Source organism: Callorhinus ursinus, unplaced genomic scaffold (assembly GCF_003265705.2).
Source record: "Callorhinus ursinus isolate GAN/ISIS: 27379988/994484 unplaced genomic scaffold, GSC_fseal_2.0 scaffold38, whole genome shotgun sequence".
NCBI classification, from domain to species: Eukaryota; Metazoa; Chordata; class Mammalia; order Carnivora; family Otariidae; genus Callorhinus; species Callorhinus ursinus.
This window is the reverse complement of record NW_027397100.1, coordinates 2,661,309-2,684,194: the sequence shown is the minus strand read 5'-3', so window position 1 is coordinate 2,684,194 and position 22,886 is coordinate 2,661,309. Positions and strand designations below refer to the sequence as shown.

Genomic DNA, 22,886 nt, shown 5'->3' with positions numbered 1-22,886 from the left:
TTAGACTTCTCTACCCAGGAACATGCTAACTGGTTTGAAACTTAAGTGTTCTATTTCTATATTTTGTCATTTTACCTTAAAAGTTTTAAATAGGCATCATGGATATATTGTCTCAAACAGTATTCCTGCTTGTCCTGAATAAACAAGGACCATGCAAAGTTTTAGTTCTGATCTCTCTTTCATCCTTGACACTCTTATCGTCAAATACGTAATATTGTCAAACTTGTGTTTATCTCCCCACTTAGCTTTGTTTCACTCAATCAGTGTTTTAAATTTACCAATACACTGTACTTACTAATTGTGCTCACTGTTGATTCCGAAATCTCACTCACTTTCTCTGTTTGGTTTCCTTTCTGTTGGAGAATGTTCTTGGAGTCAGAATGGCAAACTTGCTCAGTCTTTGTCTAAAAATGTCTTTTGAACGCTTGATATTTTAGAATTCTAGATAGACAGCATGTACAATGATTATGAAAGTTATGTGTGCTCTTTAAAAGTTTTCTTTTTTCTTTTTTTTTTTTTATTTAATTGACAGACACAGCGAGAGAGGGAACACAAGCAGGGGGAGCAGGAGAGGGAGAAGCAGGCTTCCCACCGAGCAGGGAGCCCGATGCGGGGCTGATCCCAGGACCCTGGGATCATGACCTTAGCTGATGGCAGATGCTTAACGACTGAGCCACCCAGGCACGCCTAAAAGTTTTCAATCAAGAGACGCCTGGGTGGCTCAGTCGGTTAAGCGGCTGCCTTCGGCTCAGGTCATGATCCCAGTGCCCTGGGATCGAGTCCCGCATTGGGCTCCTTGCTCGGCAGGGAGCCTGCTTCTCCCTCTGCCTGCAGCTCCCCCTGCTTGTACTCTCGCTCACTTTCTCTCACCCACTCTCTCTCTCTCTCTCTCTCTCTAACAAATAAATAAATAAAATCTTTAAAAATAAATAAATAAAAGTTTTCAATCAAAACAAATTTTTCATGTAAAAAGTCTTTCACTCCTTTCCCTCCCCAGTTTCCGAGTCCAGAGTGTTCATAGTTTGCTGATGGCCTTGTTCTGTGTAGATACCAAAAACTGTGTATGTGTATACAAATGCTGAACTTTTCTAAGAATAAACAATCATGTTCATATTTTTATTAAAAATGATGACATATACAGTTCTACACCACTTTTTAACAATAGAGCATTCGCATTTTTCCTTGTCAGTACAACGAAATCTTTCTCATTCTTTGTAATAGCCACCTAGTTTCTCACCATATTTTGGTACACCGTAACTTAACTCTTCCTATTTCAGACATTTAACTTGTTTCTTCCTTTTTTTTTTTTTTTTTTGGCTATTACACAATATGTTTTACTGAACATCCTTTTAGTTATTGGAACATACCTGTAGCATAGATTCCCAGATATTTGGCTGACCCAAAGGATATGCACATTTAACATGTTACTAGATATGTTTAACTTGTCTTCCCAAAAGATTGTTTTAGTTTACAACCCTAGAGTGTGTCTGGCTCTAATTTTTGTTTTTCTTCTGGTCCCTTAGAATTTCCACACTGATTAGTCAACAGTGGAAAATCTGAAGAGATGCAAGTAGGAAAAAGAAACTAAACCAGGTGGGTAGTCACAATGCTCATACCACTCTACCATAGCATCCCAAGTGTTCGTAACCTTTCTTTCTGTTTGGACAAATAAAAGAAATAGGTTCCGAGTGAAATTAGAAAGGAATTTTGGTCCCATGAAGAAAAAGCAGGATGGCCCTTTGCAGAAGTTATACAATATCACACTGCGGTTTTACAGACCATTTCTTTATAGCATCAGAAAAACAACGTACTTCTAGCGGCTCCAAAGAGAATGGGTTTCTTTAGCCATCCACTTATGCTGATGGAATCGTACACAGAAGTTATTAGCAAATTTGGGCATGATGCCAACTTCCCTGTCCACCAGTTGTTGCAAAGCTATTTTCATAAGTCTAGGGCACATTATGGGAATTTTAATACTGTGATAGAAGAGCAAAAGCAAGCAAAACTCAACCTGGAGAAGCAAGCACAGCCCACAGGTGTGATGAGGAGAGATGGTGCAGGTCCCTTCCAGTTGGAAGAAAATTGCAGTTCATGAAACATGAATTGTCTCCTTGGAAGTATGGCCACCCTGGGTCAGTGTTCATATTTAAACATTTCTGGCATCAGTTAATCATTTTTAACAGCCTCTGATCCATGGTTCAGCCCCCTCTCCTCCCCACAACCTGCCCACCCTCTTTCGGCTCTGTCTCTCTGCAGTTAGAGCAGAATCTCCAGCCTCTGTTTCTCAGTCCAAGGCTAGTAGTCCCGGGAGCTTGGGGGATTTCCATCTCCTTTGAATTCCTTCTCATGTCCTAGCCTGCCTCCAGCACCTAAGATTCCTCTTCTCTGTTGCTGGCAGAATGAGAGTCTGTCTGGCCGCTGCCCTAGGACTGGAACTACCCAGATGCTTATCAGCAGGGCTTCTGGGCCTTGCCCTACAGTAGCTTCCCGATCTACCAGGCTTGTGTCCTGCTCTGACTCAGTGCCCCTGGGAACCCCCTGATGCAGCTGTTTGCAGTGACTAAGATGTGGCAGTCAGCTCCCAGTATCTGGCTAAGGCCAGTTTAGGAGGGCAAGCCTCCAGAAGACCTCTGTTCCAGCTACTGTGGGAGTATTGGGGCTCACAGCCGCTGAACCTTGAGGATGCTGGGGTTATAGGAAGTCTAGAGCTGGGGTTTTTAGCCAGGGGTTTATGGGTAGCTTCTGGGATCCAGGATTTCCCCTGTACTTATGGGTACAGTATATATAAATATACTTTTCTGGGCCAAGTGTCCATAGCTTTGCTCAGATTCTCAAAGGTATCTGTGACCTCTGAATTTTAAGAACCACTGGTCTAGAGAAAGCCTAAAGTGTTGTAGACCACTGTGTCCCCCTGGGCACCGGCCTCCCAGATCCAGGATCTTGAGAGACCTTACCAGGCCTCTGGGTTTTTCTGTTTGAGGGTGAACTGGGACAAATTACCTAGTATCACTGATGCTGAGAGCCTTCCCATGGGATGTCCCAAAGTCCAATCCTGAAATTGCACTTGCAGCCTCTGTTCCATCTCATTGAACACAGCAGGTGTATTGAACACTCTGGGCGGGTTTTCTGGTTTCTGAGTCCTAGTCCCTCCAGGCAGCTGTACTGACAGTAGTGAGAATAGTGTTGATGGCTGAAATTCAGTCTGTCTCCCCACTGCCAGGAACAGCAATCAATGCTTTATCCATATCATCTCCTCTAACACCCACAGCCCTCCAGTGAGGTTGCTACTGCTATTTTACAAATGGAGAAACAAGCGCAGAGAGATCTAGTCACTCACCAGAGATCACATAGCCAGTAAGTCAGTGATACATGACCCATGCCCATGAGCTTAATCACCAAGCTTATGGTGAAAGTAAAGGGTGTCAACAGAAAAACTAAAGTAAACAGCAAAAACAGGGGGTCATTTAGTGTAGGGCAAACTGCCCTGTATACTGTAATAGTGAGAGCGTTGCATTATATGAGAAGAATTTCTATCCATTATATTTAGATAAGGGTTTTTTTTTACAGCTTTATTGAGATGTAACTCATAACCATACAATTCACCCATTTAAAGTGTACAGTTCCGTGTGACCTTCAGTATATAGAGTTGTGTGTCTTTCACCATAATCAATTTTAGAACATTTTCATTACCCATCACCTTCCTAACCCGCCATCCCTCCCCAGTCCTAGGCAACCACCGATCTACTTTCTGTCTCCAGATGAGGTTTTAATACTTATAAAAGTAACAGTGTGGGAATCTTGGTGATCTGGAGTGAGTCATTCCCTGAAGGATAATTAGACAAATGAGATCTGACTCTAACGTATTTTATAAATGGTTTTATTGGCTAAAAAGCTACAAGTGTGTCTTTGATATGCCCGAATTGGGGGTTGACATAAGCAAGAAACAAGTTTTTTCTGAGACCTTTCCACTTGTCGACATTGCCTGTCAAGTAGGCTCTTCTCGGTTAGCAGCTGTAAAACAATGCTTCATGGGGCCACATTTCTCCGCTGGTGTCAGAACCAGTGGTAACTCAGCACAGCATCTTTTTTTCTGTCATCTGAATCCCTGGTGTGGTTTCTCGCTCTGCCTTGCTGTAGTTGTCGGTGTGAAGGCTGCTCATGTAGATGCCTGTCACTCTTTGAAATTCAGGAGACAGCATGCACGGGATCCTGCCAGCTCCTCGGAGGGCGTCCAACTGCATGCTCTCTTGAGCTTTCTCACGTTAGCTCCATTGTATTATCTCTCCTGACTCATTCATTTATTCACTCTTTCTTTTAGAAAACATTTACTGGGCACTATGCATCAGGTGCAGTGGTAGGTGCTCAGTAAATCTGTGCTCTGAAAGCTCCTCATCCCCATTATTACACTGTGTGGCCTTGTTTCACACAGGCAGGGATAGCCATTTGTGTTGAGAGAAGCCAGAGGGGCAGGGAGTTCTCTGACGGGGATGAGACAGATGCGGTATCATCCACATCAAGACAAAGCCGTCCCCAGAATGCACCATCCTAAAGGATGTGCACTGAATTGAGAATGAGGAACTACGGTTTCAAGTCCTGATTCACTCACTAACTGGTTGGGGGCCTTAGGTGAGTCATGCCACCTCTCTGAGTCACGGTCTCTCCATTGTGAGGGTTAGATAATGCTGTGCCTCTAAAATACTTTCAGGACCATTGCTGGAAAGAGTATGCACTTAGTAACTGTTGAATGAGTGACTGAAGGAATGAGGGAACATTCTGTGATTCTCGGTGCTAGAGTAGAACTCAAGCAGGTCAGGTGACTAGGCAGAGGTAAGTGTAAATGAAGACAAAGGAGAAACCTCCCTTTCCTCTCCTTGGCAGCCCGCTCCTGCCACGTCAGCCCCTTCACCTCTCCTGTTCCTAGGGGTCTCTCACATCCTCTGCCTCCCTGAGCCAGAGAGGTACGCCTTTGAGGCCTAGAAGCCAGCCAGTCCTGGGTGGGAATCTCCAGGACATCCCAGCAATGTGTAAAAGGGATCTAATTACACAGGGCTACTGGGAAGTAACTCAGAGGATGTATGGAAAGCACCTGTTACCATGTCCTGATGCACAGTATACACCCCATAAATGGTAGCCATTTTAATTTTCTTATTAGCCCCCACTCTGCCTTATACATCTTTCCGTTACAGCTCTTAACTACCAAGCTCTTTAAAGATTCTTAAAGTTTTTAAAGATTTCTATACAGAAGTGGTCCCTAAACTCTTCTCTCTCTCCTCACCTGGGCGGGCTCCAACACACTCCCGGCAGTAGCAGAGGCACCCGCCCCGGATCCCCACCTGGTGTTACTAGAATCCCTGTGGGAGGCAAGGAGCAGAGCTTGAAATGGTCTCCCAGCGATCCTGGTAATTCTGGTATATGCCCCCCACACTGGTTACAAATATCGGGGCGTGAGTCGATCTCCCCAACTAGACCATGGACTTCTCTCAAGGACACAATGATGTCTTAACCGTTCCTTCGTCCGTGGCATCTAGTCCCAAGCCTGGTATAGACTGAGTGATGAGTAAAATTTTGTTGAAAGAATGGATGGATAATTTATATTATAGAGATAATATCTTGATGCTTTTCATTCTCCACAGTGGATTTAGGAAATGCTTTTTATAGACTTCTGGAAGGCCTGGAGAGGTAGCATGATAGAGACCACTCTGGCTATCCATTGCTGAATAACACTGCAGCCCCAGTACTTAGTGGTTTGAAATAACAGTAATAATTTCTTATCTCTCATGACTTCTGTGGGTCAGAAATTCGGGAACAGCTTGGCTGGGCACTTGTGGCTTGGATCTCTCATACACTTGCAGTCAGATGGTGGCTGGTGCTGGAACAGCTAGGGGCCATTGCAGCCGGAGGCTGCCGGCTGCATCTCTCTCCGCACCCTAGCAGGACCTCTCTGTGTGGGCGCTTCATTGGGCCGGTTTGGGCTTCCTCAAAGCGTGGCAGCCTCCACGATTCCTTACATGCAGCTCAAAGCTCCGAAGACAAGAGTGTCCCAAGAGAGCCCATGGGAGGCTGTGTCTCCTCTCCTAACCCCATCTTGGGAGTCACACAGCGTCATTCCTGTTGCATCCCATTAGTTAGGAGCAAGTCACAAAGGCCACATCATTCAAAGGATGCAAATTAGATCCCCCTCTTAATAGGAGCAATGCCCAAGCATTTACAGACATGTTTCAAAACCACCACAAAGGGCGCCTGGGTGGCTCAGTTGGTTAAGGGACTGCCTTCGGCTCAGGTCATGATCCTGGAGTCCCGGGATCGAGTCCCACATCAGGCTCCCTGCTCAGCAGGGAATCTGCTTCTCCCTCTGACCCTCTTCCCTCTCATGCTGTCTCTCATTCTCTCTCAAATAAATAAATAAAATCTTTAAAAAAAAAAAAACCACCACAAAGACCCCGGCTTACTTCATTCCACATCTGAGACCCCCGGGGTCTCAGGGGGAAGAACCTTGCCCAGAGGTGCCCAGCAGAGCTGGGGTACAGGCCCCCCTCTGGACCTCTGGCTGGCCTGCACGGAAGTGCCCTCCGTCCACCATATGCCGGGGACTACCAGTCCCTGGGAAGCGCTTTAGCCAAGCCCTCAGCAAGTTTAGATAGTGTGTAAACAGCAGAAGGCCTAGGGACACCCAGCATGCCTGGTCCCCAAGCGGTAATGCAGCTAGACTGTTCTCCCCCTTTCTAGAGGCCTCTGCAGAAGCACAGATGGTCACGGATTGAGGAGTTTGTATCACTGCCCCACTCCCCAGTCCTCTGTGCAGTACTAACACTGCCCTGCCCCAGGGAGAGGTGTGGCTGCTGAGCGAGTGAGAGTTTTAAAATTTGTACCCCCAAGTAATTATTTTTCCATTGCTGTAAAGTTAGATAACAAAAGATAGAATTTGGTGGTATAATTCAGAGAATCAATCTAACATCACTGAAAAGATTCTGAAGATTTTTACCTGCAGCTGAAAATTCTAAATAGAACTTTGCTTAAGTGTGGGAAAAGTATGTGTGGGTATATGTTTCAGCCAGCACTGTAGCATATTTTCTTGGGACTTCATTCTTTCTTGCCCTTCCCTCAGAAATGCCTTACTGTGAGGTTGGAGACAAGGGAGGAAAGGGAATGGACCGCGTTTAGCAAACGCTTATTGTGTACCAGCAGGTGCTGATTCATTTCTGTGCTTCCTAGCCGGATAGCACGGGCTCGATCCCACCCCATACTCGGGGAGTATATGGCTTTGGGGAAGCTCCTTAACCTCTCTGCACCTCAGCTTTCTCTTCCATAGAACACGATTAAAAACACTTTCCACCTGATAGAGCTGCTATAAAATTAAATGAGATAATGCCTGTAAGATGCTTAGCATGCAGGAAGGACTCTGTAAATGCTGGCTCTGATTATTCCCCACAACCACCTTTCGAGGCAGTTGTCATACCCCCATCGTCCAGAAGAGGAATCTGTGGTCAGGTGAGTTGCTCAGCTGTAGGGGCAGAAGCTGGTGGGCACCAGGGTGGCTCAGTTGGTTAAGCGTCTGCCTTCGGCTCTGGTCATGATCCCAGGGTCCTGGGATCGAATCCCGCATCGGGCTCCCTGCTCAGTGGGGAGTCTGCTTCTCCCTTTCCCTCTGCCCCTCCCCTCTGCTCATGCTCTCTCTCTCTCTCTCACTCACTCTCTCTCTCTCTCGAAATAAAATCTTTAAAAAAGAAGAAGCTGGTGACTCAGCCCCTGTCATGTCCACCACACTACACAAGACTCCAGGTGGCTCAGCCCCAGGCCTTCCCGACCTGCAGAAGTGGTGGGCAGAGGGGCTCTGGAGGCTGCATGCCCTGCAGGACCCTCTGGTCAGAGTCCTAGAGCAGGAAAATTTGAAAAGCAGGGCCAGGAATCCAGGTACAAGGCTCCGTAAAGAGAGTAACAGTGTTCCAGGCAGAGAAAACAGTCTCATGAAGGCCCTGAGGTTGGGAAGAATGTAGTTAGTTTGAGGAATTAATGAGTAAATGGGCCAGAAGACAGCAGGAATGAGAAGAAAGGTCACAGAGGAAGGCAGGGTCAGATCAGTGCAGGACTTCAGGAGCTGGTGGGATGAGTTTGGATTTTGCCAGATGTAGAATAGAAAAGCATCAAAGGCTGAATGAAGCAGGGAAATGACCCAATGTCTGATATGCAGTGTCTGATATCACCCCGGCTGCTCGTATAGAAAATTGATAGACCTTGGGCCAAGGGCAAGGGCAGAACAGGGATGCAGTGAGGAGGCTCCACCAGGGCTGCAGATGAGGCATGACGGAGACCAGGTGGTGACCCTGGAGGGGGAAGGAGGGCAGATCCATGCTGAGCTTTGCAAGTGGAAATGATGGGACCTGGTGAGGGATTCATATATGAGTGGAGGATGAGGAGTCATCCAGCATGATTTCAGGTTTCCAGCTTGAACAGTCTGGACGATGGTGCCTTCACTGAGCTAGAGAACGCTAGAGGGAGCAGGCTTGTGACTTGACATGTGAAGTTTGAAATGTGAAGGAGGCAGTCAGGTTGGCGAATCTAGAGCTCTGGAGAGAGGCGGTGGGCTATATGGGGAGTCATCAACACATACTATTAAGGGAGAGGGTTAAGAACTTCCAGGGACCAAGAGAGAGAGAGAAGGACCCAAGCCTGGTCCCGATCCTGGTCCTAGGGGGCCTATAACACCAAAGTCCCTAACAGAGGAGGCACCTGTGTGGAAGGGGTTGTGACATGGCCCAAGATGTTAGGGGAGGCCCCTGGAGTGTGGTGGACATCTGAGAAAAAGGATGTCCATGAGGACCAACAACCAGGAGGTTGCTGAGGACTTTGTATGACTCAGCACCCTGCCCTTTCCTCCTCACGGAGTGGCCTCCTGAAGCCTGTGTCTGCACCACCTGCCCCTGGGGCCACATGGCTTTGGTCCTCCAGGTGCAGAGGCCACAGCCCTGCCTGACTGCCTCCAAATGAAGCCTCCCTGGAGGCTGCTCTTTGGGCATCAGGCATTGCCCTGGCAGGAGACTCCTCTCTGGTGACTCGACTCTGAGTATGCCCCTGAGGCACTAGATAGAGCTTGGTGCCAGTCCGCCCCTTGGTGCAGGCCTCATATGGTTAGAATCAGCTGCCCTGCCCCTTCTCAGGTTCTGGGAGATGCTGTTTGGGGCCCCGACTTTCCTGCTTGCCTCAGGGCCTCTCTGGTTCCGGCTGCCCACCAGAGGGAGAAGCCACTTCCCTTTGAATTTGAGGAATGCCAGCTCGGTAGACCCTGGTATTTCCATCAGGTTTCCACAGCCCTTTCTTCCCTCGGAGAAGCCTTTGAGAGCATTTCCCCCACCCCTGAGGAGGCCTCTCCCACGGGACCAAGTCTCACTGTGTGCCCTGTGTCCTTTGCCAAAGGGTTTGCTTTCTTTTTGTATGGTCTGCAAATATTTAATTTTTGAAAAGGAAAAAAAAACAGGAAATGACCTTTCTGGTATATTTGGAAAACAATTTAGAGTTGTACTGGAATCTGCCTGAGCAATGAGGACTAATAGCTGCAGTCTTGGAACAGACCCTGTAGCTCTTGGCCGAGCCCAGGGCCTCTTCTGTTTACAGAGCTGGGGGGAGTGTTAGAACTGGAGGGAAAGAACCTGTTCTCTTCTTCCTTTGCACTTATCGCTTATCTGTGATGATCATTTACCTGTTCAGTGCCTTTTTCTCTTATCAGATTGTAAATGTCTTTTTAGTCTCCAGTGCATACCCCTTACTGGCACAGTGCCTGGCATATAGAAGGTGCTCAGTAAACAATGAATGAATGAGAGGGAGGAAGGAAGAAAGAAATGTTAGGACTAGAAGAGCTGTAGAGAGCATATTTCACCCTTTGTTATATTCAAATGGGAGAAAAGGAAGCTGGGCGAGAGGAAGCGGGGGATCACCCTTCAGCATGGAGACTGAGCCAGAACTTTGGCCACTGTTTTGATGCAGGGCCACACATCCTTTGCTCTTTCTGCCCTGGAATCTGGAACATCTTCTCTTATTTACTCATTCGTCAAATAGTCATTGAGCTTCAAGCATGTGCGAGGCCTTTCACATGTAGCAGGATACACACCAGCCAGGGCCGCACGTTCCCTTCAGCACTGTAAAGAACAAAAGAAGGAAGTATAAGTTGTGGGCCTTCTACGCACCATTAAACATAGAGTAAAAACAAAGGAGTTGAATGAAAATGTCAAGAAGACAGTTCTGCTGATAAGATTCCAATGAAAACAGGCCATACTAGTGACTTCTTAATTGCATGCCTCTTACATTCCACATACCTCATTAGACTCTTTACACATAGCATCTCTTTCAGTCTTCACAACAGCCCCCTGATCAGCAGGTGTTACTGTTATCCCCACACTGCTGAGGAAGAAGCGAGTCCAGAGAGGTGAGGGGAGTCGTCCAAGGTCTCCAAGCTAGTGAATAGGCGCGCTGGACGGCATGTTTATACTAGATGCCTTCTACCACACCACACATGACAGAGATTGGAGATTTGTAATGTCACTGGGGCTCCCGAGGGGGCAGAGTAGTGTAGGAGACAGAGCTCTGGACCAAGAGTTAGGACCCCTAGATGCAAGAACTTTGGGCAACTCACCTTTTCTTTCTGGGCCTCAGTTTCCTCAGCTTGAGAGGCTTCTCAAGATGAACTCCAGGATCCCCTTCAGTTTGATTATTCCATGAATGGTTTTGAGATAAGTAGAAAAATTATTAAGGTAGATGTCTAGCTCATACCTTATAATAGATAAATTCCAGATAAATCAAAGACTTAAATGTGAAAAATAAAGCCATGAAAGTGTAAGAAATAAATAAGGGAGAATTCTTTGCTAATCTCAGAGTGGGGAAGATATTTCTGAGTGTGATCCAGAACCACTCCCACTTGCTTGTGCATTCTCTCTCTGACAAATAAATAAATAAAATCTGAAAAAAATATTTAAAAAAAGGGAAATAATCAGTCTACAGTAGTGAGACAACAGTATACCAAAAAGTCAATGAAAAAAGAAAAGTTTTAGCTATAAAGGATTTGGGGTTTGTTTCTTGGGTTTTGATGTAATCAGTGCTGTGGCGTCAGGGTGATCTGGAATTATTTCCAGGATATATTTTTAAATGAAAAAAGCAAGATCAAAAACAACTTTCTGTTTGAAATAAAAGAAAAAGGAAGGAACGGGGGAGGGAATTCACACACACACACACACACACACTCACACACACACACACACACACACACACACACACTGCATACAGTCTGTCTGGAAGGACAGAGGAAGTGCTTGCCCTGGGGAGGGTGTCTGAGTCCAAGGTGGCCTCTGAGTGCTTATGCCTATTCCTTTTGTACCTTCCGAGGTTTGGGGTTTCTTTTAATTATTAAGCTTTATGTTACATGTTACACTTTTCAAAGTATTTTCACATGTGTATTACTTGCATTTTAAAATCTCTTTCCATGGTACTGATTTTTCAATCTGAAATCTGAACTTAATGTTAATTTGAATTTAAAACTATATTCAAGAAATCTAAGTGAAAGATGAAACCAGTAAGCCTTTGTCTTCACACGGTAAGACATGATTTTGGAGGACAGTGTATTGGGTCTTATTATTTTCTTGATGTGGAATTTAACATGTATATCATTAAATATTATACATGTTTGAGGCAGAAATAATTGTTTAACAATATAATACAAGGTTTTGCTTGTCTCATTTCGATCTCTACCTCTGGACCTTTAAAGTCACCTATACCCGTTTTTCTAGTGACCTTCTTGCCTCTACATTGTTACCAGCCTCTTTCTGAAGTGACTGCCTCTATGGACATTACTAAAATCCAGGCAGGGCCGCCTGGGTGGCTCAGTCGGTTGAGCAGCTGCCTTTGGCTCAGGTCGTGATCCCAAGGTCCTGGGATCGAGTCCCTTGTCGGGCTCCCTGCTCAGCGAGAGCCTGCTTCTCCCTCTCCCTTTGCCTGCCGCTCTGCCTATTTGTGCTCTGTCTCTCTGTCAAATAAACAAATAAAATCTTAAAAAAAAAAAAAAGTCCAGGCAAATGAGAGAGGAATGAACCTATAGTTCATTCATTGCATGCAAAAGCACTGGACTAGTAGCAGCCCCTCTTTCTAGCTCTGTTTCCTTTTGTAGGCTCATTCCTTCATTCTCTCTCTCTCTCTTTTCTGAAGTATAGCTGACATACAATGTTACATTAGTTTCATCTGTAAGAGGTAGTGATTTGACAAGTTTATACCTTACACTGTGTTCACTGCAGTGCTGTTATGGTATCATTGACTATGTTCCCTACGCTGTGCCTTTTATACCCATGACTTATTCATTCTGTAGCTGGAAGCATGTACCTCCCACTCCCCTCACCCACTGTACCCATCTCCCTTCCCCCTCCCCTCTGGCAACCACCAGTTTGTCCTCAGTATTTATAGGTCTGTTTCTGCTTTTGGTTTGTTTATTCACTTATTTTTCAGATTCTACATATGAGTGATATCATATGGTATTTGTCTTTTCCTCTCTGACTTATTTCACTTAGTGTGATACACTCTAGGTCCATGCATATTGTCTTAAATACCAAGATCTCCTTTTTTATGATGAAGTAATTCCATTGTGTACATATACATTTTTATCCATTCATCTATGCATGGACACTTGGGTTGCTCCCATATCTTGGCTGTTGTAAATAATGCTGCAATAAACGAGGTGCCTGGGTGGCTCAGTGGTTAAGTGTCTGCCTTCAGCTCAGGTCATGATCCTGGGTCCTGGGATCAAGCCCTGCATCGGGTTTCCTGCTCAGCGGGAAGCCTGCTTCTCTCTCCCTCTGCACTTTCCCCCTGCTCATGCTCGCTCTCTCTCTCTCTAATGAATAAATAAAATCTAAAAAGGAGTAATGCTACAATAAACATAGGAGTACATATATTTTTTCAAATTAGTGTTTTCATTTTCTTTGGGTAAATACCAAGTAGTGGAATTGCTGGGTCATATGGTAATTCTATTTCTAAATTTTTGAGGAACCCCCATAACCATTTTCCACAGTGGCTATACCAATTTATATTCCCACCAACAGTGCATAAGTTTCCTTTTTCTCTACATCCTCACCAGTACTTGTTATTTCTTGTCTTTTTTATTCTAGCCATTCTGACAGGTGTAAGGTGATATTTCATTGTGGTTTTGATTTGTATTTCAGCATCTTTTCATCTGTATGGCCATCTGTATGTCTTTTGGAAAAATGTCTTTTCAGGTCCTCCGTCCATTTTAATCGGATTATTTGTGCATTTTTTTTATGTTGGGCTGTATAAAGTCTTTATATATTTTGGATGTTAATCCCTTATCAGATACATCATTTGCAAATATCTTCTCCCATTCAGTAGGTTTACCTTTTCATTTTGTTGATGGTTTCCTTCTCTGTGCAAAAGCTTTTTATTTTGATGTAGTCCCAATAGTTTTGTTTTTGTTTCACTTGCCTTAAGAGACACACCTAGAAAAATGTCACTTATGGCCAACGTCAAAGAGATTACTGCCTGCTTTCTTCTAGGAGTTTCATGGTTTTAGGTCACACATTTAGGTCTTTAATCCATTTTGAGTTTATTTTGGTATATTGTGTAAGAAAGTAGCCCAGTTTTCCCAGCACAATTTATTAAGAGACTGTCTCTTCCCCATTGTATATTCTTGCCTCCTTTATCATAGATTAATTGATCATATAAGCATGGGTTTATTTCTGGGTTCTCTATTCTGTTCCGTTGATCTGTGTGTCTGTTTTTGTGCCAGTAGCATACTGTTTTGATACAACAACTTTGTCGTCTATCTTGAAATGTGATATCTCCCACTTTGTTCTTTCTCAAGATTGCTTTGGCTATTTGGGGTCTTTTGTTGGTTCCATATAAATTTTAGTATTATTTCTTACAGTTCTGTGAAAAATGCTGTTGGTATTTTGATAGGTATTACATTGAATCTATAGATTCCTTTGGTAGTGTGGACATTTTAATAATATTAATTCTTCCAATCCATGATCATGGAATATCTTTCCATTTGTTTGTGTCATCTTCAGTTTCTTTCATCAGTATTTTATAATTTTCAGAGTACAGGTCTTTCACTTCCTTGTTATTCCTAAGGATTTTATTCTTTTTGGTGCATGTCCTTTTTGAGTTTTATATACATGCACACATATTCAAAAATGAAATAATTTAAAAATAAAGTGAATGTTTTCACTATGAAGAATACAAAAAAAATTCAAATCGTAATTTAAATATGTGATATCATTGAGATTTTTTTCATTTAACAATTGTGAACATTTTCCTGTGTCTTTTAAAAATATTCACAAACATGGGGCACCCAGGTGGCTCAGTCAGTTAAGCGTCTGACTCTTGATTTTGGCTCAGGTCATGATCTCTCAGGATCGAGCCCCGAGAGTCAGGCTCCACACTCAGCAGCGGGGAGCCCGCTTAAGATTATCCCTCTCCCTCAGCCCCTCCCCCTGCCTGTCTGTGTTCTCTCTCTCAAAAATTCACAAACATTTTAAGGCCTGAAGTATATCTCATTCGGCTATAAATTGGTGAGATATGTATATATTTCTCTGCCGTCCATATACGAGCTCATTTTGGTGTCTTAGTTTTTGACTAATATAAATAATACCATAATGAATATCTTTGTACATTTATCTTCACGTACAACTTGGACTCTTCTCTTAGAATCAGTTATTATGAGGGGTGCCTTGGGTGGCTCAGTCGGTTAAGTGTCTGCCTTTGGCTCAGGTCACTGACGATCCCAGGGTTCTAGGATTGAGCCCCAAATCGGGCTCCCTGCAGTTTACACTATCATTAGCAGTCTGATAATGACCACTTTCTGACGCAGTTTCCAACTCTAAAGATCCATTTCCCCATTGCTGTTGACTTTAAAGAACAGAGAGCAAGAATTCAAATGTCACGGAAAAGTGAAATTGTGTGCTTGTGCTGAGGCTCAGGGGGCTCCCCCGGCTATACCCTAAAATCACTTTGAAATCCCTCTTCCCCAAGAGGATGAGGCAGCTGGAGCACGTTGGCTGCATTGGTGTTTTCTAGGTTTGGGCTTTGCACTTGGCACACTTCCCTCTCTGAGCCAGGAGGGTCAGCTCCCTGCACAGGGCAGCTTGTAAGGCAAGGGCAGGAGCCAAGGCCCCAGGGCATCTATTCCAGCGGGAAGCTGGCCTTTTAGGTGAGGCTTGTAACTCCAACCCACAGTGTCAGATCCTAGAGATAGCAGACAAGAACGCCACAGCAGTCTACAGCAGACAGAGTCCTTTCCCAGCAGTCCTAACGAGTCACTTTATCATCCCCACAGATAGGGAAAGAGAGATGAAGGGAGGATAGGTAGAAATTTGAGGAATATTCATTGATCACATAGTCTTTGCCAGGCCCTGGGAGCAGTCAGAGCATGTTGGCTCAGGTGCCCGGATTAGGCCTTTTGGTCTGGCATGGTGAAATCCCTGCTCTCATGGAAGCGACATTCTAGTTGGAAGAGAGCTGAGACAGGGCTGGGGGAGATGGTGTGGCCTGCCCAGGGTCTGTCCCCTGCCCTCAGCAGCAGACGTGACATGGAGGATGAGCCTGGGCCTAGGAGCCAGATGGGTCCGCCCAAGACCTTTCTGAGTCATGGTTGCAAACTCACCTCACGGACCTGAGAGGGCTATTGTGGCAGTGTAGTAAGTGAGGACCAGAAAGCCTAGAATGACTTGGTAACTGTCATCTTTATTATTACTGTTAGAATTGTCAGAAATGTTATTCCTGTTACTGCAGCAGGTCAGTCCCCTATTCTGAAGCTTTGAGCCATTTCCCAAGAGGGAGAGTGCAGAAGTAAAACTTCTGTGACCTGCAGAAGGAACCCCTTCTGGGACTTGAGTTGTTTTTTGTTGTGGTGTTTTTTTTGCTGAGGAGACAAAGCACTAGGGCAACTTGTTTCTCTCAAGGCAGCCAAGAAAAGTAGTCGGAGCACACCCTCTGTTGGAGCCCGGGAGGATTGCCTTAGGCGGGATCTGGCCCTGCCTTTATTTTACAGATGGGGTAACAGGCCCAGGGAGGGGCAGAGCGTTTTCTTGGAGTGCCCCTGATGTATTCTTGTCTCTTCTGAGCTAGGTGTTGTGGGGAGATGTGGGGCCAGCCCTCCACACTGGCAGCCTGTCCTCTCTCTCTCTCTCTCTCTCTCTCTCTCTCTCACACACACACACACACACACACACACACACACGTCGTGCATGCCCCCTCAGCACTTACTGGGTGCCCCCCCGCCGCCACCTTCTGCCAATGTCAGTCACCTTATGAAAGCATCACACAGTTACTTGGGCTGATAAGAACTTCCACCATTACAAAAATAGTCTTAGAAGTAAAAGTTTAACTTGACAAGGTTTTTTTTCCTTGTATCTGCTTTTTCCCACAGAAACCAGCTCTATCTTAGGTGTTGTTTTGCAGTTAACAGTTTATCTCAGAAACCTTGCTATATCAGTACAGGTCCATCTGGTGTGATTTGACTGCCTTCAGAAAATCAGAGGTACTCAGAAATGTTCATGTCCCCCTAGCAGATGAACATTTTTTATATAATCGCAATACTGATCGTTGGCAAGGGTGCAGATAAATGGACAATCTTATGTGCTGAAAGTGGGAATATAAATAATAGTACAGAATTTAAAAGGGCTTTTCCCCCCATCTTTTGTCATCATAAATACCTATAGTCTTCACGAAGGCAACTTGGAAACGTGTCTAAACAATGTGGCTTAAAAATCGTCTCATCCTTCCCTTTAGCCCAGCAATTCTAGAGATGTACTCTAATAACTAGAGTGAGGCACAGAGATTTACAGGGTAGAAAATTGGAAATAACTCCATGTCCATTTCTAGGGAACTGATCAAATCTTGGTACATCCAAGTATGTGTGTACAAAACTCATCTAGAGGGAACCTTAATGACATGTTCTAGAGTGTTCTACAGAGTAGGCTATAAAATGCAATGTATAGTGTGATTCCCCCAATGTTTTCAAATATATGTGGCTCTTCTTTATATGTGTGGTTCTCTTTTCTCCCTAGGCTTATTATCTACCAGCAGAGCTCTTAAGCATCTCTATAGCAGTAACTTCTAATTTCCATAGCATCCCCCATCTCTGAGTTCCAGCCCCCTACCTCCATGTACCTACTTGGTCTCTCCCCTTATAGGGCTTACAGGCGTCTCCAAGTTGGTGTGGTCCAAAAGAACTCTGAATCTTCACCCCCCGCCATCATGCCCCCAAATATTCCTCCTCTGTTCATCTCAGTAAGCCACACTTCCGCTTAGTCGTGTCAGAAAGCTCACTTCCCCCCGGATACCAGGTCCTGTTGATTGAACCTCCAAGTAACCTCTAGAATCTACACCACCGCCTCCTTCTTCCACTGAAGATCTTCTCACACCTGACCAGCAGGAGCCCCACAACTTGCCCACTTCTGGGCCCTGCTCAACCCAGATGCAGAGTCCTCTTTGAAAATGCAGATCTGATCTTTCAAGACCTGCAGCCAAGTTGCAGATGTGATCTGGCCCCTGCCCAGCGTACTCCAGCCTGTGGCTCTTTTGGTTCTTGCATCTATTCATACTCTTCCCTCCCCCGAGCCTTCACACACACTGTTCCCCTCAACCCATCTAGATAACACCTCTTCTTCCTTGGAGTTCATCTAAAATGTTGCTTCCTGATCCGCAGCCTTGGTCAGACCCTGGTAAGTCACTCCAGCACCCTGCCTTCTCCCTGGGAGCCCTGAGCACCCTTGTAGTTCCTTGGGTGATGTAGGCAGTTTGCTGCGGCCCCCAGCAGACTGTTGGCTTCTTGGGGGCAGAGACTGTGGCGGACTTGTTCACGGCTGCATCTACAGCACCTAGCCAGGGCTAGATATTTATCAGTAACTTTAGAGGAAAGACAAAAGGGGTTCTTTAAACTGCTGATAGTGGTTTCCTGGGTGTGAAATTATGGGTGATTTATTTTGTTCTTCGTACTTTTCTTTACTGTTTTGTCTTCAGTGACCAAGGCAAAAACTGACATTTTATCAGGAGACATCTGTGCTGGGGCCCAGAGCGGGGTCTTCCTTGCGGGATGCACCTGGCCTCACCTGTCCTCCTGCCTCTGTCCCCACAGGCCTGAGGAGCGATGCACCAGGCGTGATGGAGGTTGAGTCCTCCTACTCGGACTTCATTTCCTGCGAGAGGACGGGCCGTCGGAACGCAGTCCCGGACATCCAGGGGGGCTCTGAGGCTGTGAGCGTGAGGACGCTGGCTGGAGACATGGGCGAGCTGACACTCGAGGGCACAGGTTAGAACGCATGGGTCCTCATTCCTGCACACGAGTCCCTCTTCTGGGCTCCGGGGCCGCGCTCCAAGTCCTAGACTGCCCACTTTAAACCAGGCCCTAGTCTCGTGGTCAATGGCCCAGCAGCCAACCGGTTTCTAGGCTGGAGGGCCCTAGTGTGTCAGGCCCTGAGGACTCTCTGGCTGGGCATCCCAGCCTCCTCCCTTTCCTCATTGCCCCCTCCATCCGGTCAGTCCTGTCAGTTCTCTTCCCAGACACATCCCAGGTCCCTCTACTTCCCTGTCCCCCCCCACCTGCCAGCCAGCGGCCAGCAGGACCCACTCAGACTGTCCCGTCCCAGCACGTCTCGGCCTCAAGCCCCCTGTCGCACTCACAGTGGAGTTGTCACAGCGCCCTCCTGGGTGACCAGGCCCTGCCCTGCCTCTCAGATCTCAGCAGGGGCCCTTCTGCCCTCAGCTGCTGTCCTCCAGCCACACCCATCACAGATCTGTTTCTGTCAAGGCACAGGCCTGCCCTGTCCAGAGCCTCCTGTCACGGTTTCCTCTGCTAGAACCTTCCCACCCAGTCCTATGGCTGAATTCCTCCCAGGTGCTCAGAGGGGCCTGCCCGGACACTGAATGATAAGGTTTCAGGTGTTTGAATGTGAGCTCTAGGAGAGCGAGTGCTTGGAACCCACAGGCTGCAAGAGTGAATGGATGGGGGAAATAGCCGCCGCCCACTCCCATAGTGCCTGGGGCGTCCGTCCTTCCCTTCCTGTCCAAGTAGACTCTCCTCTGCTCAGTTCACTGGTCAGCCCTGGGGCCTTGCTCTGCGCAGCCCTCCCTTACCGTCCTGCACTGGGCAGAGCCCTCTCCTCCCTGTCCCCATAGCTCCGTGGAGGCAGTGTTTGTGTCACATCCCCTCCCATGGCAGACTGCAACTATAGGGCTCCCTGGGTCTCCCACAGAGCTGTCCTGGAGGGCCACCATCTTATTTTCCCTCAGGTAGTCTCCAGTCTAGAGCCCTTGGTGCTCGTTAGCCAGAAGTGACCACGGAGTAGAGAGCAGACTGTGCAGACATGGACTCAACCCACTGCTGTTATAGATGGGCCAAGAGGCCCAAGAAGCTGGGTGGCCTGCTCAGGGTCACCAGCAAGTTAACATAGAACAGCACACCCCACACCCCTTCCCTGCTCTAGTGGTCAGCCCTCCCTGTCCTGTGTCCCACACTGCTCACAGCTAACCTCAGCCTGCTGCCTCTGACCCAGCCAAAGGAAAGCACATCTGTTTCTCAACCCCCGATGGACCTTAACACGCTGGTTCTTCCTACCTCCCCTCCCAGCCACCTCCACAACCCCACTTAGCCCAGCACCCCTCTAGGCTGTGGGCTTCCTCCACCTGGGTCTTCGTCTTATGCACGTGGTACATGGCATTTGGCAGGTGGGAAAGGTTGCCTAGTCCAGGGCTGTTCACTGACCAGCATGCCTCACTCCCACACGGGGCATGCAGCCAGAGGGCTTGCTCAGAGCTGCTGCATCCTTATCCTTGGCTCTGGGAAACTTTTCTGTCCCCCTGTACCTCAGCAGTAGTAGCCACTCATCGGTGGACCCAGGCCCTTTGAATACCTGTTTTCTCCAATTTGGAATCCCTGAAGTGTCTGGGTCCTCTGGGTCTAGGACATTTGCCTGCCGGGGTGACAGACATTTAAAAAGGGGACCTGAGGAAGGAACAGTGTTCACTGCAAGGAAGTAAAGCACTCATGGTAGAGTTGTAGGCTGGCCTGGCCAGGGAACCTTCCAGTGGGCGCTGCAATAAGCAGTTTCCACAGGCAGGCCTGGGGGCTGTGCTCAGTCTCCCAGACTCACTGAGGGAGTGGGCCTACAGAGATTCTGACCAGCAGGCCCGGCTGAGAATCTGCTTAAAAAGCCCGGGAGATGGAGACCTAGCAGGATGGATGGGGAGGCAGGGCCTTGGCCTGTCCTGAAGGCCTGGCCGCCCGGCCCTCCAGCGCTTGTTAATGCTCCCTTAGCATATCCTACCTTTCCTGATACCTCCATATGTGGGGAGCACAGGTGTTCCTTTACTTTGCCTAATAATAAGAGTACACTGCCCAGCAATATGTTCCCAGGAAGCATTTCAAGTTGTGCCCTGAAACTGGCCCCAAGGGGGTCCCAAGGGTAGTGGTTGGTGAACAAAGTGCTTAAGAACCTTCTCCCCTGGAGAGCCTGAGTGGCGCAGTTGGTCAAGTATTCGACTCTTGATTTCAGCTCAGGTCATGATGTCAGGGTCGTGAGATCGAATCTCACATTGGGCTCCACACTGGGTGTGGAGTCTGCTTAAGATTCTCTGTACCTGGGGCGCCTGGGTGGCTCAGTCATTAAATGTCTACCTTCAGCTCAGGTCATGATCCCAGGGTCCTGGGATCGAGCCCCGCATTGGGCTCCCTGCTCGACAGGAAGCCTGCTTCTCCCTCTCCCACTCCCCTTGCTTGTGTTCCTGCTCTCACTCTCTCTCAAATAAAATCTATAAAAAAAAAAAAAAAGATTCTCTGTCCCTCTTACCCCTCCTTTCCCGCTCGCTCTCTCTTAAAAACAAACAAACAAACAAAAAAAAAACAAAGCAAAACAACTTTCTCCCCCAGCCAAGAGAGAGCTGGGACGGGCAGAGAGGAATCGTTACCATTGGCAAAGACCTTCCCATATGCCAGATGACCACCTGTGGGCCCTACACTCCCATCACATACAGGTGGAGGTGTGCAAAGGCTCAGAGAGATGAAATAAATTGCCTGAGATCCCACAGTAAGGATTTTTTAGCAGAGCAGAAATTACTAGGGAATCTGATGAGAATGTTCCTGCTTGCTCAGGGTCAAATAGAGCATCACAAGCTGGGAAATTTGCTCAAAGTGCAGACTAGTTTGTCAGGCTTCTGGAGATCCAGAAGGACCCTCTGGGCCCAAGCTTCTGCTACAGGTACCACCCCAGGATAGGGGGTAGTGGTGGGGGAGAGCGCCAGATGTCCAAGTTCTAGCCACACCACTTGCTGCTACCACCACCCACCCCTCAGATTGCTACATGGGCGGAATGAGGCCATGTCGAGAACAGCTGGCCTTCATAAACCCTGGAGCGTGCTGCTTTGTGGCAGAACTTAAATTCGGTGGAAGAGACATTGGCTCTGTCCCCCGCCTATCTCTGAGCCTACTGTTTTCATTCGGGTCATGACCCTAGTCACTCCAGGCTGTGTGGATTGCATGGCAAAGTGCCTGCCAGTCCGCAGCCTCTGGAGCTCCGGACAGGGCGGGGTCATCCTCCTTAGTGAAGGGCTCTAAGGATGCAAAGACCGAGCCCCTATCCAGGTGAGGCTAGTCTGTTAAGGACACAGCAGAGTAAAACAGCTGTGGGCTCTGCCCCTGCCACACCCTGGTGCTCCTGAGCGCCTGTTCCGTGCTGGGACTGCTCTCCTTCTGGAGAACCTGCACAAACTTCCTGACCCTCAGCGGCCCTTCACCCCTTCACCAGAGCCTTGTAGCTGTCCTCTTCTGTGATCCTGGCCTTTCATTGACCTTAATTATACTAGTAGCACCGCATGCGTTTTCTTTGTAAACATTAACATGTTAGAGGCTGGGCTAAAGGTCCCTTTGTCCACTGCCACCCCTAGTCCAGCTCGTGTCCTATGCCCCAGGGTTCATCCACTATTACCATTTTGGGCCCTTCCAGATAGCCTTCTGTGCTTTACGTTTGTGGATGTGCTCCTTTTCTCTCCTCTCCAGAAGGACAGACAGAGGTGGGCACCCCAGACAAGGAAGCTAGCAACCAGCCTGAGAGCAGCGATGGGACCACCTCGTCTTGAGTCTGACCTTGCCCATGGAGGATGGAAAAGAGACCTGCTGTCCTCGCCTGGACAGGGAGCCCTGGCACTGGCCTTGCAGCCTCTTCTCTGAGCCCCTGTCCCAGACAAGCCAGGCCCGAGTGAAAAGGCACCCCTCAGAGGCCACCATGGCCCGTACCCTGGAAAAGCCCTCCACCTGCACCCTCAGGCTCCACTTGCCCACCACCTCTTCACTGTGCCCAGGTACACTTCCAAGACCCTGTAGCTGTGGGGCATTATTCATTCAGCGGGCACCTGAGTGAGCAGCCCCTGCAAGAATGCACCTCCACAGGTGGCCTGGGCAGCAACCACAGCCCAGCTCTGCCCCCCCCCCTTCTCCAAGCCCAACCTTCTGGGTCAAGATCTTCATATCCCTTTTTTAAAAAACACTTTTAAACTTTTTAAAAACTTTAAACTTTTTTTCCAGGAGAGAGGGAGGGAGCTGTGTTTTTGTTTTTTTTGGGTCTTTTTTGGAAGGCATTATAAGTTAAACTGACCATCTATGCAGCTCTGCGTCCCCTCATGGAGCTCTACAGATCCATTTCTAGGGAAGGGGTTTTGTGCTCAAAACTGTCTGATCAACTCTGCCCTTTCTACCAAGATAAGTGACACCTAGGACCCAGGAAATAAATGCAGATGATTTGTGTGACTGGTTTACGATTATTTCTCCTTTAAACAGCGAAAGTAGGGGTGGGCCTGGTTTCCCCAAGTCCACAGTTAGCTGGGACCCATCACTGCCCTGGGCTTCT

General features: G+C 47.3%; 1 protein-coding gene across 6 annotated transcripts in view; it reads left to right on the top strand.

Moving 5' to 3' along the window:
* PKIG (cAMP-dependent protein kinase inhibitor gamma) overlaps positions 1 to 22,783 on the top strand; it is a 96,836-nt gene extending 74,053 nt beyond the window's left edge. For all 6 annotated transcript variants that reach the window (XM_073880397.1, XM_073880396.1, XM_073880395.1 and 3 more), the window contains 3 exons: positions 1,524 to 1,593; positions 18,125 to 18,298; positions 22,040 to 22,783. In XM_073880397.1, the coding sequence (XP_073736498.1) occupies positions 18,151 to 18,298; positions 22,040 to 22,119 (228 nt within the window). In that variant the 5' untranslated portion in view covers positions 1,524 to 1,593; positions 18,125 to 18,150 and the 3' untranslated portion in view covers positions 22,120 to 22,783. The remainder of the gene's footprint in view (positions 1 to 1,523; positions 1,594 to 18,124; positions 18,299 to 22,039) is intronic.
* Positions 22,784 to 22,886: the final 103 nt, after the last annotated feature.